This window comes from Camelus ferus, chromosome 12 (genome assembly GCF_009834535.1).
Source record: "Camelus ferus isolate YT-003-E chromosome 12, BCGSAC_Cfer_1.0, whole genome shotgun sequence".
NCBI classification, from domain to species: domain Eukaryota; kingdom Metazoa; phylum Chordata; class Mammalia; order Artiodactyla; family Camelidae; genus Camelus; species Camelus ferus.
This window is the reverse complement of record NC_045707.1, coordinates 22,412,346-22,426,690: the sequence shown is the minus strand read 5'-3', so window position 1 is coordinate 22,426,690 and position 14,345 is coordinate 22,412,346. Positions and strand designations below refer to the sequence as shown.

General features: G+C 43.8%; 1 protein-coding gene and 1 pseudogene across 1 annotated transcript; both read right to left on the bottom strand.

The window, feature by feature from the left end:
- Positions 1–316: 316 nt before the first annotated feature.
- Positions 317–1,379, bottom strand: LOC102503642 (olfactory receptor 6C4). Its single transcript, XM_006193421.3, has one exon. The coding sequence runs from the start codon at positions 1,241–1,243 to the stop codon at positions 317–319; it is 927 nt and encodes a 308-aa protein (XP_006193483.2). The 5' UTR covers positions 1,244–1,379.
- Positions 1,380–5,833: 4,454 nt separating this feature from the next.
- Positions 5,834–6,759, bottom strand: LOC102503887 (annotated as a pseudogene).
- Positions 6,760–14,345: the final 7,586 nt, after the last annotated feature.

Sequence of the window (14,345 nt, the reverse complement as noted above, 5' to 3'; positions counted from 1 at the left end):
AAGCAGGAAGTTTGCCTCTTAAATTTCAAGTAATTTCCAGAAAGCAGTTAATTATTTCCAATTGTTCTTTTCACGGATCCTCAGTCAACTTTCTCTAGTAACACTTTCCATATTATTTTTTTTTAACTTATGACATCAATTTACAGTTTACACACATTTCTATCACATTAGATCATAGATTGCTTGAAATTAGGGCATATGCCGTTTATACTTTTGTCCTCAAGTGCTGGTTCAGCACTTGAAATATAGTAGACATTCGGTACATATTTATTAAGTGGAATGTATTTCCTTGAGATACATATATATAGATAGATATTTAAAGCTTCACAATCTTTTTGGTGGTGTTCTTGAATGCTTGCTTCACTTGCTGATTTCTTAGAGTGTAAATGAAAGGGTTTAACAAGGGAGTAATTGAAGTAATGAGCACAGCTATTCCTTTGTTGAAAACACCTTCTTCTTTTGCAGGAAGATTAATGTACGTAAACATGCAGCTGCCATAAGAGAGAGAGAGATGACAATCATATGGAAGGGACTGTGGAAAAGACCTTTGTCCTTTGGCAGAGGGGATCCTCCGAATCGTCCTGATAATGTATGTAGAAGAAAGTGTCACCAGCACCAGAGTAACCACCAGGGTCACAACCACCAAGAAGATGACCATCAGTTCTAAGAGGCTTGTGTCTGAGCAGGCAAGCTCCAGGAGGGGCCCGTAGTCACAGTAGCAGTGATTCAGAACATTGGAAGCACAGAAATCCACCTGGCTCATCAAGATGACTGGGAGAAAGATAGCTAGGAACCCCCCCAGCCAGGAGCAGAACACGAGCTGGACGCAGACTCGGCTGCTCATGATGGTTGGGTAGTGCAGAGGCTTGCAGATGGCCACGTGGCTGTCATAGGACATAGAAGCCAGGAGATAAAACTCCGCGGCCCCAAGAAATATAGCAAAAAAATACTGAATCAGGCTGCCAGCAAAGCTGATGACTTTATTTGCCGTTGTCATACTGGTTAGAAATCTGGGAATGAAAATGGCCCTGAAGGAAATTTCTAAGAAGGGAAAATTTTGGAGGAAGAAATACATGGGGGTCTTGAGGTAGGGGTCTATCAGAGTGAGTATGATGACAGTCAAATTTCCCAGGACACTCAACATGTAGGTGAGGAACAGAAAGATGAATATCACCACTTGGAGTTCTGGTCGATTTGTAAAGGCCTGCAAGATAAATTCAGTAAATGTGGTTCGGTTTTTCATTGTTGGCCCTCAGTAGATCTAAGGGTTAAAAGGCAGGATCAATGATGACAACTGGAGTTTCCCAGGGTAGGAAAAATGAAGTTAATGGCAACCAACAGAAGCAGGTCATGTTACCTGCCTTTCATTCAAATTGACCCTGAACTGGCATCCCATTGGACTGGGCTTGGCTCTTTCAAAGCCCCAAGGCTCCTGTGCAAGTGGCTTGACTCATAAAGCTTGTTTTTTTTTTTTTTTTGGCAGGGTTAATATTTTCACAGTAAAACATCAATACAAATTGATTTAAGCACAAAGAATAAAACAGATTTAAAACACACATGAAGGATGTGCATAGAAGATTCATACAGTGGGATAAAGGCAACAAAATGCAAAACACTGATTCTATTCATGAAGTTTTTGTCATTTCTCCTGTTCCTAGGTCCTTAGGAAAGACATGGCACCCAATAATGACTGTCTGTACCTGTCCTTTCTTATGAAATGTTCATAAATTTCCAACACTTAAATCGTTTTAGCTGACTTACCCCTCTCACTTCTGTGTTCTTGTATAAATGTTTCTGTCTGTTCCTCTTTTCTTTCTGTGTTCCCCTTCACATACTATCTGATACTTCATCATGTGTCTGTCACTGACCCTCATCTCCTTCACATACTAGTTCCTGGTTCCCTCTGTAAGTAACCTGTGGAAATTCTCCCAGTGCAGGCGATGCTGCAGATCCCAGATCCAACTCTGATTTCTTGCTACCTCTCTGAATTTTGTGGGGTGGGTGCCTATCTGGCCTTTAAGATTCTGAGACCTTTGTTTCCTGACTCTGTCATTTTATCCTGTGAGTCTTTTCCTCTGTCCAGGTCTCGGTCATCACTAAATCATATTGATAAGCATTAAACTTTATGCTTTGCTGCCGTATTTGGAGTCTTCTGGGCACTGATTTGGCACACTGCCAGGCAGAGAGAGACTGTGGCAGCCACAGGACACATCTCTCAGAATGGGTCTGGCTGGAAGTTTTGAAGATACCTGAATAGTATGTGGGAGTAGAAGTTGGTTCTAATCTCAGACATGTGTGTCCACTGCTCTTAGAACACAGAGAGCAGGAGGTTGACACTAACACTGTTATTACAGTTGTCCTTTGTAGATAAATTAGTGACGCACAAGGAAGGAAACTCTGATTTGCCATCTTTAGCCTTATCGGATTTTGAAGATTCTTGTGGCAAAGGACATTTTAAGGGATAATCTAATCCACATGCATAGTTAGTTAGAAAAATCATACACTTTCAGACATCAGTGATAATTTTCCCATGACAGCCGTAAGTGAGTACGGAGGGACCAGGTGAGGTTGAACCTTGAGCTGGTTTTCTCAGATCTGGATCTCACTTCCCTGATGTACTCACCTGTGAGTTTTAACAGTAGCTTTGTAGCTTTGTGTTTTCTTCCAGAACTTCACAGTAGTATAATTTCATGGTCTATGTCCACAAGATGATAATATTGGTGATTCTGGGAACTGGAAACATAAAGTGCTCGTGCTCTTCACAATTTGAATGACTGCAGTGGTCTGTTTACTTTGTTGATTTGAGAAGATGAATCAAAGATGAGATTCACACATGTGTCTACAACTAGTGAAAAATTAGCATATTTTCTTTATACTGTCTGATCCTATCCTGCCATACTCTTTCAAGGAGCTAAGATACGAACAGTGCAAATTCCGTGTTAGCAAGAGTGACCCAGAGTTTATCTGCTCCTTATTTAGAGCAGGCACATGGGGATCAATTTCCTAAAGAAGCTAAAGGTGCCCTGTGGACCCAAGTTCAGAAGGTGCTAATGAACACCAATTGCTGACAACTCTGTGAGCAGGATGTGGACACACATCTAAGAGGAGAAGGGCCAGGGAGACTGTGTTAAAAGTGCAATGAGAGTATCAGATTATTCCCTTGAACATCTTAAAGTTACACAGTGTTATATATCAACTATATTTAAATAAAGCTGGCAAAAAAGACCAAAAAAAGTGCAACGAGAGACTCAGCTGCAGCCTAAGAGTCCGAGAAAGAGGCTGAGAGCAATGGGGTGAGACCTCTGAGGATGGTTAGAAAAATTATAGCTTAGTTATTATTGAAATATGCTACTGCACTGGTGACGCAATTTGAGGGTCACTGAAGAGCCCCACATTCTGAAAATATTTCTTAAGCTATTTTTGTAATGTCAGCACAATTAGGGGCCCTTTCATTTGTAGGAGGATGGGTGGCCCCTATGGTACTTGCAGATTCATCAGAAATCAAACCGTCTCTCAAATGATGATTAAGTCATTCACTCACCACCCACTCCAAAACATAAATCAATATTATCTTATTTTCTGTCCATTCCTTTCCTCGTGTTCATCACCTGATATTATAAGAATGAAGTACGAAGATCAGACTCAAAAAAGAGAAAACATATGTGGCTAAAACCTTTGTTTTGGATAGAGGTTTGTGTTCACAGAAGTTTCCAAAGATAAAAAATCAATAGCAGTATTAACACCAGGAACATTAACAGCAAGACCAAGGAGAACAATATGAGTAACTTTGCTTGTTAAGTGTTTTCTATTGTTTTTAAAGGAGAGGCTGAGTCTGTTACATGCAGTAAGTTATTTAGTCCTCACAGAAATCTTTGCAGCCTGTTCTTATTTTTATCTGCATTTGCATATGAGGAAATTTCAACAAATTAAATTGCTTACACTTAATAATCTTATTACTTAAGTATAGATCCTTAAACAATATAGTTTAGTGTTGCCTGTTTTCAAACTTTATAAATTTGGGATTACACTGTATGTATTCTTTCCTGTCTTGCTTTTGTTCAATTTTACTGCTTAGTATTCATTTGTGCTGCTGTGAGTCATTCATTTTCACTATAGTATTCCATTGTATGAATTTACCATAATTTATTCATTCATTCAGCTGACAGGAATTTATTTTTCATTTTGGGGAAATTATGAAATGTACAGCTATACTGACACAGTCTGAAATTTTCTCTATGAAATATATTCCAAGAATGGAATTGCTGGGTTACTGGTATGAATAGCTTCAACTTTACTAGTGATGCCAAACTGATTTCAAAGTACTTGAATTATTTCCAGTATCACCATCTCTGGTGTGTCTATGTCTGTGAGTCTGTTTCTGTTCTGCAAACAAACTCATTTGTATCATTTTTTAGATTCCACATATAAGCAATGTCATTGTCTTTGTCTTACTTCACTTTGTGTAATCTCTAGGTCCATCCATGTTGCTGCAAATGGCATTATCTCATTCTCTTTATGGCTGAATAGTATTTCATTGTGTATGTGTGTGTGTATACAGACACACACACACACACACACACCCACATCTTTTTTAATCCATTCATCTGTCAATGGACTTTTAGGTTGGCTATTGTAAACAGTGCTGCTGTGAACGTTGGGATGCATGTATCTTTTTGAATTAGGGAACTCATGTGACCTTAATCTGCTTTCTGTAATTACTAATGTAGGTGAAGAATTTTCTATACCTATATTAGCCATTTATATTTCTCTTTTTTGAAGTTCCTATTCCGGTCTCTTGACCACTTCTTTTTCATTGGGTTATCTGTCTTTTTCCTATTGATTTATTGGAATTCCTTATATATTCTCAATTTAATTACTTTTTGGGTTATATGAGTTGCAAATATCTTCTACTATTGACTCTGTTAATGGGTTTCTTTTGGTGAACGATTTCTTAATCTTAATGCAGTTGTGTTTATCAATTGTTTGTTATATCTAATTTAAGAAATTCTTCCCTAACCCAAGGCTATGAAACTATTCTCCCAGATCATCTTCTTAAAATTTTTCTTTTGCCTTCATGTTTATGTTTCTGGTAAGATTTACTCGCCCTACTCCTAAAGTCAGGGCTTGTTCTCCTGGGGTCTGTGTCTAAGCACCGTCAGGGGCCGTGTCAGTAGACGACTCTAGCACTCAAAAGTCTTGTTCCTTCTCTTCTGTAATCAGATATTTCAAGATGCAGTACATGCACATAGTTTCTAGATAGGCCAGTAGAAACATTTTTGTAGATAAATTGGTTTAAAATTATTGTCTTCACTGATTTTGAATTTTCCCCATTAACACCTTTTACTCATTCCTAAAAAATGGACATTTTAACATGACAAAGAGAGCTCTGGAGTGCAAACTTTTCTTTAAGACCATGTTTTAAGCTTTGGTGAAGAATTTTTAATTACTCTTGTTCAACTGGACACTGGGTACTGGAGTCTTCCTAACAAGTGAGAAATGCTCTCTGGGCATTTATATTCCACATCACGAGAAGGCCATATGCCCAGACATACAGCTTCGTGTATCTTTATTTCCCTTTTATGACATTGAGTATTTTGGGAATCTAGTCTCTGGAACATGTATTAATGGGAAAAAAAAAACATTTTGAATAAAATAAACTTGAAAGAAGGAGCTTGATTTTGGCGTTTGGATTATAAAAGAAAATTCCTGGGAGAGGGTTCGCTTGATTAATCTACAGAATCGGAAGAAACTATTTATTTGGCAAATTCATGAATGTTGCTCCTGGGTTATTCAGGTTTAATTTTAAGTCAGTCTCAAAAAAACAGCAATAGTGTCACCTCTTTGTGAGAAACACAGTCCATTTTACTGTGTCTTTGAAGGTTTCTTTCCCTTGTTTGTTTCAAAGGGTATAAATGAATGGATTCAGCAAAGGGGCAACTGAAGTGGTGAGCACAGACACCACTTTGTTGATGGCCACTCCTTCCTTTGTGGAAGGTTTGATGTAGATGAAGATGCAGCTGCCGTAGGTGATGGAAACCACAGTCATGTGGGAGGAGCCAGTGGAAAAGGCCTTTTTCCTTTGTTGGGCAGAAGGGAATCTTAGAATGGTCCTGATGATGTATGTGTAGAAGAGGACTACACACGCTAAGGTCATAATGAGTGTCAGCACCGCCAAACTCAAGACAGTTCTATCAGCACAGTGTCTGAGCAGGTTATCTGTGATGATGCATCACAGCCAGAATGATCAATCACATTCGAGTCGCAGAATTCCAGCCAGAGGCCCACGCCCAGAGGCGAGAGGACAATCAACAGGTCCGCAAACCAACAGCACAGAACGGGTGCCGTGCAGACCCTGTTCATGGTGGTCATGTCGTGCAGGGGCTCATAGATGGCCACGTAGCGGTCATAGGACACAGCGGCCAGGAGAAAAAATTCGGTTGCTCCAAAGAGGACAACAAAAAAGAATTGGGTGGCACAAGCATTATAGGTAACAGTATTATCTCCAGTTGTCAGAGTATACAGGAATCTGGGAATACAGACCGTGGTGAATGAGACTTCTAAGACAGAGAAATTTCAGAGGAAAAAATACATGGGAGTTTGAAGATGGGAATCCAAAAGTGTCAGGGTGATAATGATGAGGTTCCCAGCCACACTCAACATGTAGGTGAGGAACAAAAATAGAAAAAGCAGAACTTGTAGTTTTGGGTCATCTGTTAATCCCAGCAGGATGAATGTTGTTACTGCTGTATGATTTCTCATCACTGCCTCCTGCCAAGTCAGGAGTGATTCCACCTGAAGAAAGAAATGTCATAAGAACCTAGCTTTGGAACCTGAATGAAATATCCTAGCAAACCAACTCTGGCGCACTTTGTCCTTTTACTTAATAATCAGTTTGTTAACACAGCAGTGCCTTTGACATCTTACTGAGAGACATTTATAGGCAATCAGTATCTATTATGAATTTCGCGCCTGTAATTCTGTGACTAGAAAGCATATTTACAAAGATATTAAATACAAAAACATAACTCTTATGTCCGATATACAGTTTCTAAACAGGACTGCCTTGTAATGGGGACTTTCTTTTTCCATTTCCTGGAGGAAATTATGTCATTTTTGAAGGCATTTTCCTCCCATCCTCATGTTTCTTTGCTTTTCCACACCATACCAAAATGCTCCATTTTCAAAAAACAAAAAGACTACTCCCTCACACCATACACAAAAATAAATTCAAAATGGCTTAAAGACTTAAACATAAGACAAGACACTACACACCTCTTAGAAGGAAACATAGACAAAACATGATCTGACATTCACCTCGGCCGTGTTCTCCTAGGGCAGACTACCCAACCAAGCAACAGAAATAAAAGCAAAATAAACAAATGGGAACTAACTGAACCTATAAGCTTTTGTACAGCAAAGGAAACCGTAAGCAAAACAAAAAGACAACCTACGAAATGGGAGAAAATATTTGCAAGTATTTCTACTGACAAAGTCTCAGTTTCCAGAATATATAAACAGGTCATACAGCTGAATAACTAAAAAACAAACAACCCAATCCAAAAATGGGCAGAAGACCTAAACAAGCATTTCTCCAATGAAAACATACAAATAGCCTACAGGGACATGAAAAAATGCTCAATATCGCTAATTATCACAGAAATGCAAGTCAAAACTACAGTGAGGTATGATCTCACACCAGTCAGAATGGCCATCATTCAAAAGTCCACAAATGACAAATGCTGGAGAGGCTGCGGAGAAAAGGGAACCCTCCTACACTGCTGGTGGGAATGCAGTTTGGTGCAGCCACTGTGGAAAACAGTGTGGAGATTCCTCAAAAGACTAGGAACAGACTTACCATATGACCCAGTAATCCACACTCCTGGGCATATATCCACAAGGAAATCTACTTCAAAAAGACACCTGCACCCCAATGTTCATAGCACTATTTGCAATAGCCAAGACATGGAAACAGCCTAAAAGTCCATTGACAGATGACTGGATAAAGAAGAGGTGGTATATTTATACAATGGAATACTATTCAACCACAAAAATGACAACATGATGCCATTTGCAGCAGCTCGATGTCCCTGGAGGATGTCATTCTAAGTGAAGTAAGCCAGAAAGAGAAAGAAAAATACCATATGAGATCGCTCATATGTGGAATCTAAAAAAAAAGAAAGAAACAAAGAAATAAAAGAAAAAGACAAATGAACATAAACACAAAACAGAAACAGACTCATAGACATAGAATACAAACTTCAGGTTGCCAGTGGGGAGAGGGGTGGGAAGGGACGGACTGGGAGTTCAAAATTTGTAGACACTGACAGGTATATATACAATAGATAAACAAAATTATACTGTATAGCACAGGGAAATATATACAAGTTCTTGTGGTAGCTTTTGGTGAAAAAGAATGAGAATGAATATATGTATGTTCAGGTATAACTGAAAAATTGTGCTCTGCACTGGAAATTGATGCAACATTGTAAACTGACTATAACTCAATAAAAAAAAATGTAAAATACATTTTAAAAAGTAAATTAGATACAAAAGAGGCTGTGGTATGTTTATACAATGGAATACTGCTCTGCTATGGAAAAGAATAAAATAATGTCATTTGCAGCAACATGGATGGACCTAGAGATCATCATTCTAAGTGAAGTAAGCCAGAAAAAGAAAGAAAAATACCATATATCACTTGCAATTTTTATTTCATATGTGGTTCAAAAAAGTGTAATGCATGGCTGCTGTTTGATCCAGGTTTCTGTGTACTCACGCATAGCAGCGTTGCCTGCGCGAGCAGGACAGGCTGCCAACACGGTCACAGGAAGGAGGTTGTAAGTGGAACAAGTTTCCTTCTAGTTCAGCAGTGGTCTTCAGACTGTTTTGCATTAAAATTCTCTAATGAATTTTGAAAAACTCTGTACCTCTTTATTCTTTTTGAAGTGTGGCATGTAAATATTTTAATTCAAGAGTAGATAGTTGCTGTTTCTTTTTCTCTCTTCTAAAAGCATCCAACGGGAACCCCCATCCATAGAAATTCAGTGTCCAGGATCATTCATATAAATAAGCATACGATTAGTTCTTGCTTGACAGTTGAATGTTTAGCATCTTTCCTCTCTCTGAACTCCTGTTTCCATTCTCTTTCCCTTATTGGTATTTATCAGGAGGTAACTTAATGTTTGAATTTCTTTTGAGGCAGAGAGGTCACCTTATCATTTATTTATAAATTATGTGTGTACATTTCATTGCAGTCTAATCTAGAGATCTCTAACCTCTAATCTTTTTAAAAAAATTTATTTTTTTCTAATCTCTAATCTTCTCTTGCTCTAATAGTAAAGATTTCTACTTTTATTTAAATCTGGGAGCCACTGACTCTTTCCCACTAATCTGTGTTATTTTCATTAAAAAAAAAACTGTAATATAAATTACCTACAAGTAACTGGTTTTTGAAACTGTGTTAGGTGCTGGACTGTTACTTATACTGGCATATCCTTGAGCCACAGCAGCTGTGTTCTGGTGTGTGCAGAAAGGACAGTGATATTTTTTGGTGACTAGTAAGACTCATGTGCGTAAGATGTTTTGTCAACTATAGAGTTACTTATGAAACTCAGTGCTGTTTCATCACATTGTGACCAACCACAAGTTTATGTCAGGCCCTGCTGCATGGAGCACCCGGCCAGGTGGGCCGTGTTGCCCCCTCGGGATCAGAGAACACTGACTCGGTCACTCTCTGGTCTCGCAGCTGGTCGAGGACGTGAGAGGGGACTCTGCTGGGGTGGCTCCTGGGAGATGGATCCGACCCACCTGAGCTGCCGCCCGCAGTCCCTCAGTGTCCCTACTCATCACCGACTCTCAGCTCTGCCTCTTGGAAGCGGCCACTTCCCTCCACATCTGCCAGCACCCTCCGGTCTCCCAGTTCCCATCTGAAAACTGCTCTGCCTTGCTCTGTCCAGCCAGCCCCGCTCGTCCAACCTAGAGCAGCCGGAGCAAGTCCGCCCCCCAGTCCTGTAGGGCTTCTGTGGCTCTGAGTGCATGGCCAGCTGTCTTCGCCCCCTCTCCCCATGCCCCCACCCAGCAGCAGAGAGTAGAGATCCTGCCTCTGGTCCCTCCCCCATGATCGATCATCTGAGGCCTGCCCCATGCAGGACCCTGGGGTGGAGGGGCACTGCTGCTGTGGCTGGAGGTCAGAGCCAGAATGTCAGGTGGAAACCTAAGTTTTGCAACCAACTGGCTGCCTCAGGCCAGAAGCAGTCTTTGGAGAAACACCGGGAGCAGAACCCCCACCTGGTTTCTTTCCATCCGAAGGCACCCCACTTGGTGCTGGCACCAGGAGGTCGGGCAGGGTGTCATGGTGCTGGCTCTGTAGTTCACAACCATGGAGGCACCTGCCTAGTGGACACCAGCCCGCTGAAGGGTGTGAGGACTCCGTGCGATGTGGTTCCCGGGGCCACCATCACTCGTGGACATGTTTTGCATTCCAACACGTTATTTACTGACAATTCACATGCATGGGAAGCTCTCCTCCCATGTTCCCCACCCCCTTTCCCCCCAACTCACCCCCCACCTGAGTGCACCCCCTGCTGCTGAGGGAAGAATTAAGACACCTCACTGAGCAAACCCTCCAAGGTCCTTTTGATTGCAAGGACCTCAGCCTCCTGCTTGCACCACTCTTCTTGCTGCTGCAAGGCCTCCACTTCCCAATCCAACTCATAATACCTCACCTGCAGCCTCTGGAGCTCAGCCAAGGACTCCTCTATGCTCAGGGCCGGTGGATCCCCTGGGATGTGCCCACGCCCCTCCCTCCCTGCCACGACCCTGGGCTCCTGTTCTGCTGGCACCTTTCTCCTCTCCAAGATGAGTCTGAATAGGAAGATGACCCCACAGGTGTTACAGAACCAGGACATTAAGTGGAATGTGGTCCCAGGCCAGGGGCCCGCCAGCACCTCAGCCCAGTGACCCATAAGGAGGAGGACCATGCTCTCAAGGGTCCTGGGCACCAAAATGGTGATGTTGGAGTGCCTGCCCTTACCAAAGCCCGCCGTCGCCTCCTTGGAGCACCACTGATGTGACTACTCTGGCTGCAGCAGAGGTATATGGAGCCTGGCCTGGGCTGGTGGCCTGGGATGTTTCCAGTCCGTGTCAGGTTCAGGACAGCCTTTGGGTCCAGGTCCCTGTTTCTGCTCTGTCTCTCGGCCTCCCGTCTGGCTGGCTGGCTGTAGGGCAGGCTGGACTGATGGTACCCGTTCTTCCCTTCGTGGAGGAGGTTGGGGCTGAGAGGGAGGGAGTGAGGTCTGAGGGAGTGATGTCCAAGGGAGCCAGGGCCAAGGTAGGGGACGGCTCGCATGAGGATCGGCAGGATGTCTTCCTCATCCACGGTGTAGCAGCCTCTTCCTGCCAGCTGACCCAGGACCAGCAGAGGTGCTGATGACCAGAGGCAAAACATGACTTGCGGTGCATCCACATGAGGCTTGGGGCCGGATACCCGCAGCTCAGTTGGAGGAGGTCCTGGGGAGTGCGGCACAGGAGTCAGCAGCTGCCCTCTGTCAAATGTCTCTGTGTGGTCGCTTGGCTGGCTGGTTGGCAGCTGTGTTGGGACAGCAGAGGCCTGGGAGGGACAGTCCCAGGATGGGCAGGGGTCCGCTGTGCTCCTGTTGTCGGAGCCCGATCCCCCACCGCGGGGCTGGAACCAGAAGGAGAGGAGCCAGGCCAGCCCATGCAGGTACAGGGGGCCCTGGGTGTGGGTACGTGGGCTTGCTGGCCCACAGAGGGGCCCGAAGGTGGACCCTAGGATTACAGTAGAGTGCTTGGTGTGGGTGAGGGTCCCAGGGCAAGAGGAATGGGCATGGAGTGTGTCAGAGGTGGGTATGGAGAAGGCGGTTGAGGACATGGCCACAAGTAGCAGGAGAACCAGAAAGGCCATCTCTGCTATGACTCACCTTGGCAGCGGCGCTGGCTTTTATAACCGCCCATGGTCCATCATAATGCCTCCCTGTGACCCCTGCGGCCTCTCCGGCCAATCACCAGGCTGCTCTCAGCAGGCCACGCCTCCAGCCAATCCCCAGGAGGCTGTCACCATGTCCCTCTGTAATGGAAAAGAACAAATCGGACTCCGTGTTGGCTCTGCTCCTGTGGCTTTCACCACTGTGCCTTGTTTTCCAGGCTTAGTCTTGCTAGCTCTGCACCTTTTGTAAAACAGTGTTGCATTTAGCCTGCAATGCACAGGAGAGCTTGTTCTAGGATGTTAGCACTTGTACACTGATGCAGAGATGGCAGGTTGCAAAACAGAAAATAGCCTTTGTTTGTTGGAGGTTTACAGGGACACCAAGGCCTGACTCACATGGACAGCTGCAGGAACAAAGGCTTCCTGTGGCAAGAAGTTTGCAACAACCATCCACACCGCCTCGCATTTTCCTGTATAAAAGGAGACTGTTCTGACTGGAGTAGGATGGTTCTCCAAGACATTAGTCTGCCATCCTGTCAGTCAGCCAGCTTTCCGAATAAAGTCACTATCCTTGCCCAGCACCTCATCTCCCATTTTATTGGCCTGTTGTGCAGTGAGCAGAATGAGTTTGGACTCAGTAACAAGTGGGATTTCCCATCACCTAAGATGGGCACCACGGGAGGGGCAGGCTTTAGGGGCCGGAAAGCAAGGGCGAGCTTTACCTCGGGTGAGCGAGTTTTGAGGTGCTATGACACATCCAAACAGAGCTGTCAAATGCACAGTTGGGAGATACAGGTCTGAAGTTCAAGAAAGAACTTAAAAGGACAGAGATGGTAACTTGGAGGCTCCTGAATGTCCCTTCTACCACAGAGGCACTGAGCATATGGCTATTCATGGAGCAGTTGCCTCTGAGAGAAACCCACAGCCTGGCTGAGTGATTCCTACACATAGGGAAACAAAACACCCACATCAGAAGGGGTAGGAAAGGCACATCCCCACCATAAACCCCACCCCCAGCGCAGTGCTCTGCAATTGACTGGGCCCCCAACTCCCAGCTTCTCCCTTTGGAGTGAGGGGTCTAAACTGAACAACTCACACCCCCCCACCTTAACTAAGGCTTCCATCCAAGGGACAAGCTCCCACGTCACTGCGCTCTGAAAGTCAGCAGGGCCTGTGTCCACCAGTCCCACAGGAGTGTGGCAAATGGAACCAGTGGGAGCACCAGCACCTGCTGGGCTCCTCCCAGAGGCCCCAGCTCAGAGCTTGCAGGTAGAAATGTGATCTTCCTGCTTCCACTTGCCTGGAAGGGGTTTGGCTGCAGATTTTGCAAAGGGCCGCCTGGGGCCCTGCATCTAATTAGCACACACCCAGGTGCCAGCTGTGACCCTCCCCAGAGCCCTGCCTTCTCCCTCTGGCTCACTCCAACAGTAAAACCAAGCATCTCCCTGGAAGGAGTTTGCCCACACATCTAGTGCCCCAGCTTTTATAGCTGCCATTCGAGAGATGGGCCCCCAGTAACCCAGGTTTGGTAGCCTGTAGGACTTCCACTCCTGAGTCCCACAGGACTAAAAGAAAGGTGCGCTTTTTAAATGGACACAGGAATACCCCCCTCAGTTATACCCCACAGCTCAGCATGGGGTGAGCAAGTAAAACACTCATCTCCAAGTTTCTCTATAGAAAGGGCCGTATTACACACTTTCTCAGTCCTGTCTGAGGGTCCAGCTTCCAATCAACCCACATTTAGGCGCTGCGTGAGAGTTTCCCCTTTGGAAAACTGATGGGTCTAGGGAGCCGCTAAAAGAAAGATAGCAGTTTGGACAATCGCAGAGGTTAATGAAGATACAACCAGGAGCTCAGGGCTGGCTGACTGCCAGGGTTCAACTCCTCCAGGAGACCATTCCACCCAGACTGGGAGAGGTGGTGGTTTTATCTAATGTGCAGAAACCAACAGAGAGGGTCAAGGAAAATGAAGAAACAGAGGAATAGATTCCAAACAAAAGAACAAGCTAAATCTTCAGAAACTTACCATAATAAAATAGAAATGATTTATTCTGAGAGAGAGTTTAAAATAACTGTCATAAAAATGCTCAGTGATTCAGGAGAGCAATGCATGAACAAAGTGAAAACTTCAACAAGAGACAGAAAATATTGAAAAGTACAGAACAGCAATCATAGAACTGAAAAATAGAATAAAAATAATTGAACTGAAAAGTTCACCTGGGAAGTTCAATAGTAGACTAGACTGATCAACAGGAATGATCAACAAACTTGAAAGCAGGGCAGTAGAATTTATTCAAGCAGAGAGCAAGAAGGAAAAAGAATGAAGAGTGAAGATACTTAGGGGACTTTCAGGAACCTCCAAGCAGGCGAACATGTAGATTAAAGACATTCCAGAGAAGAG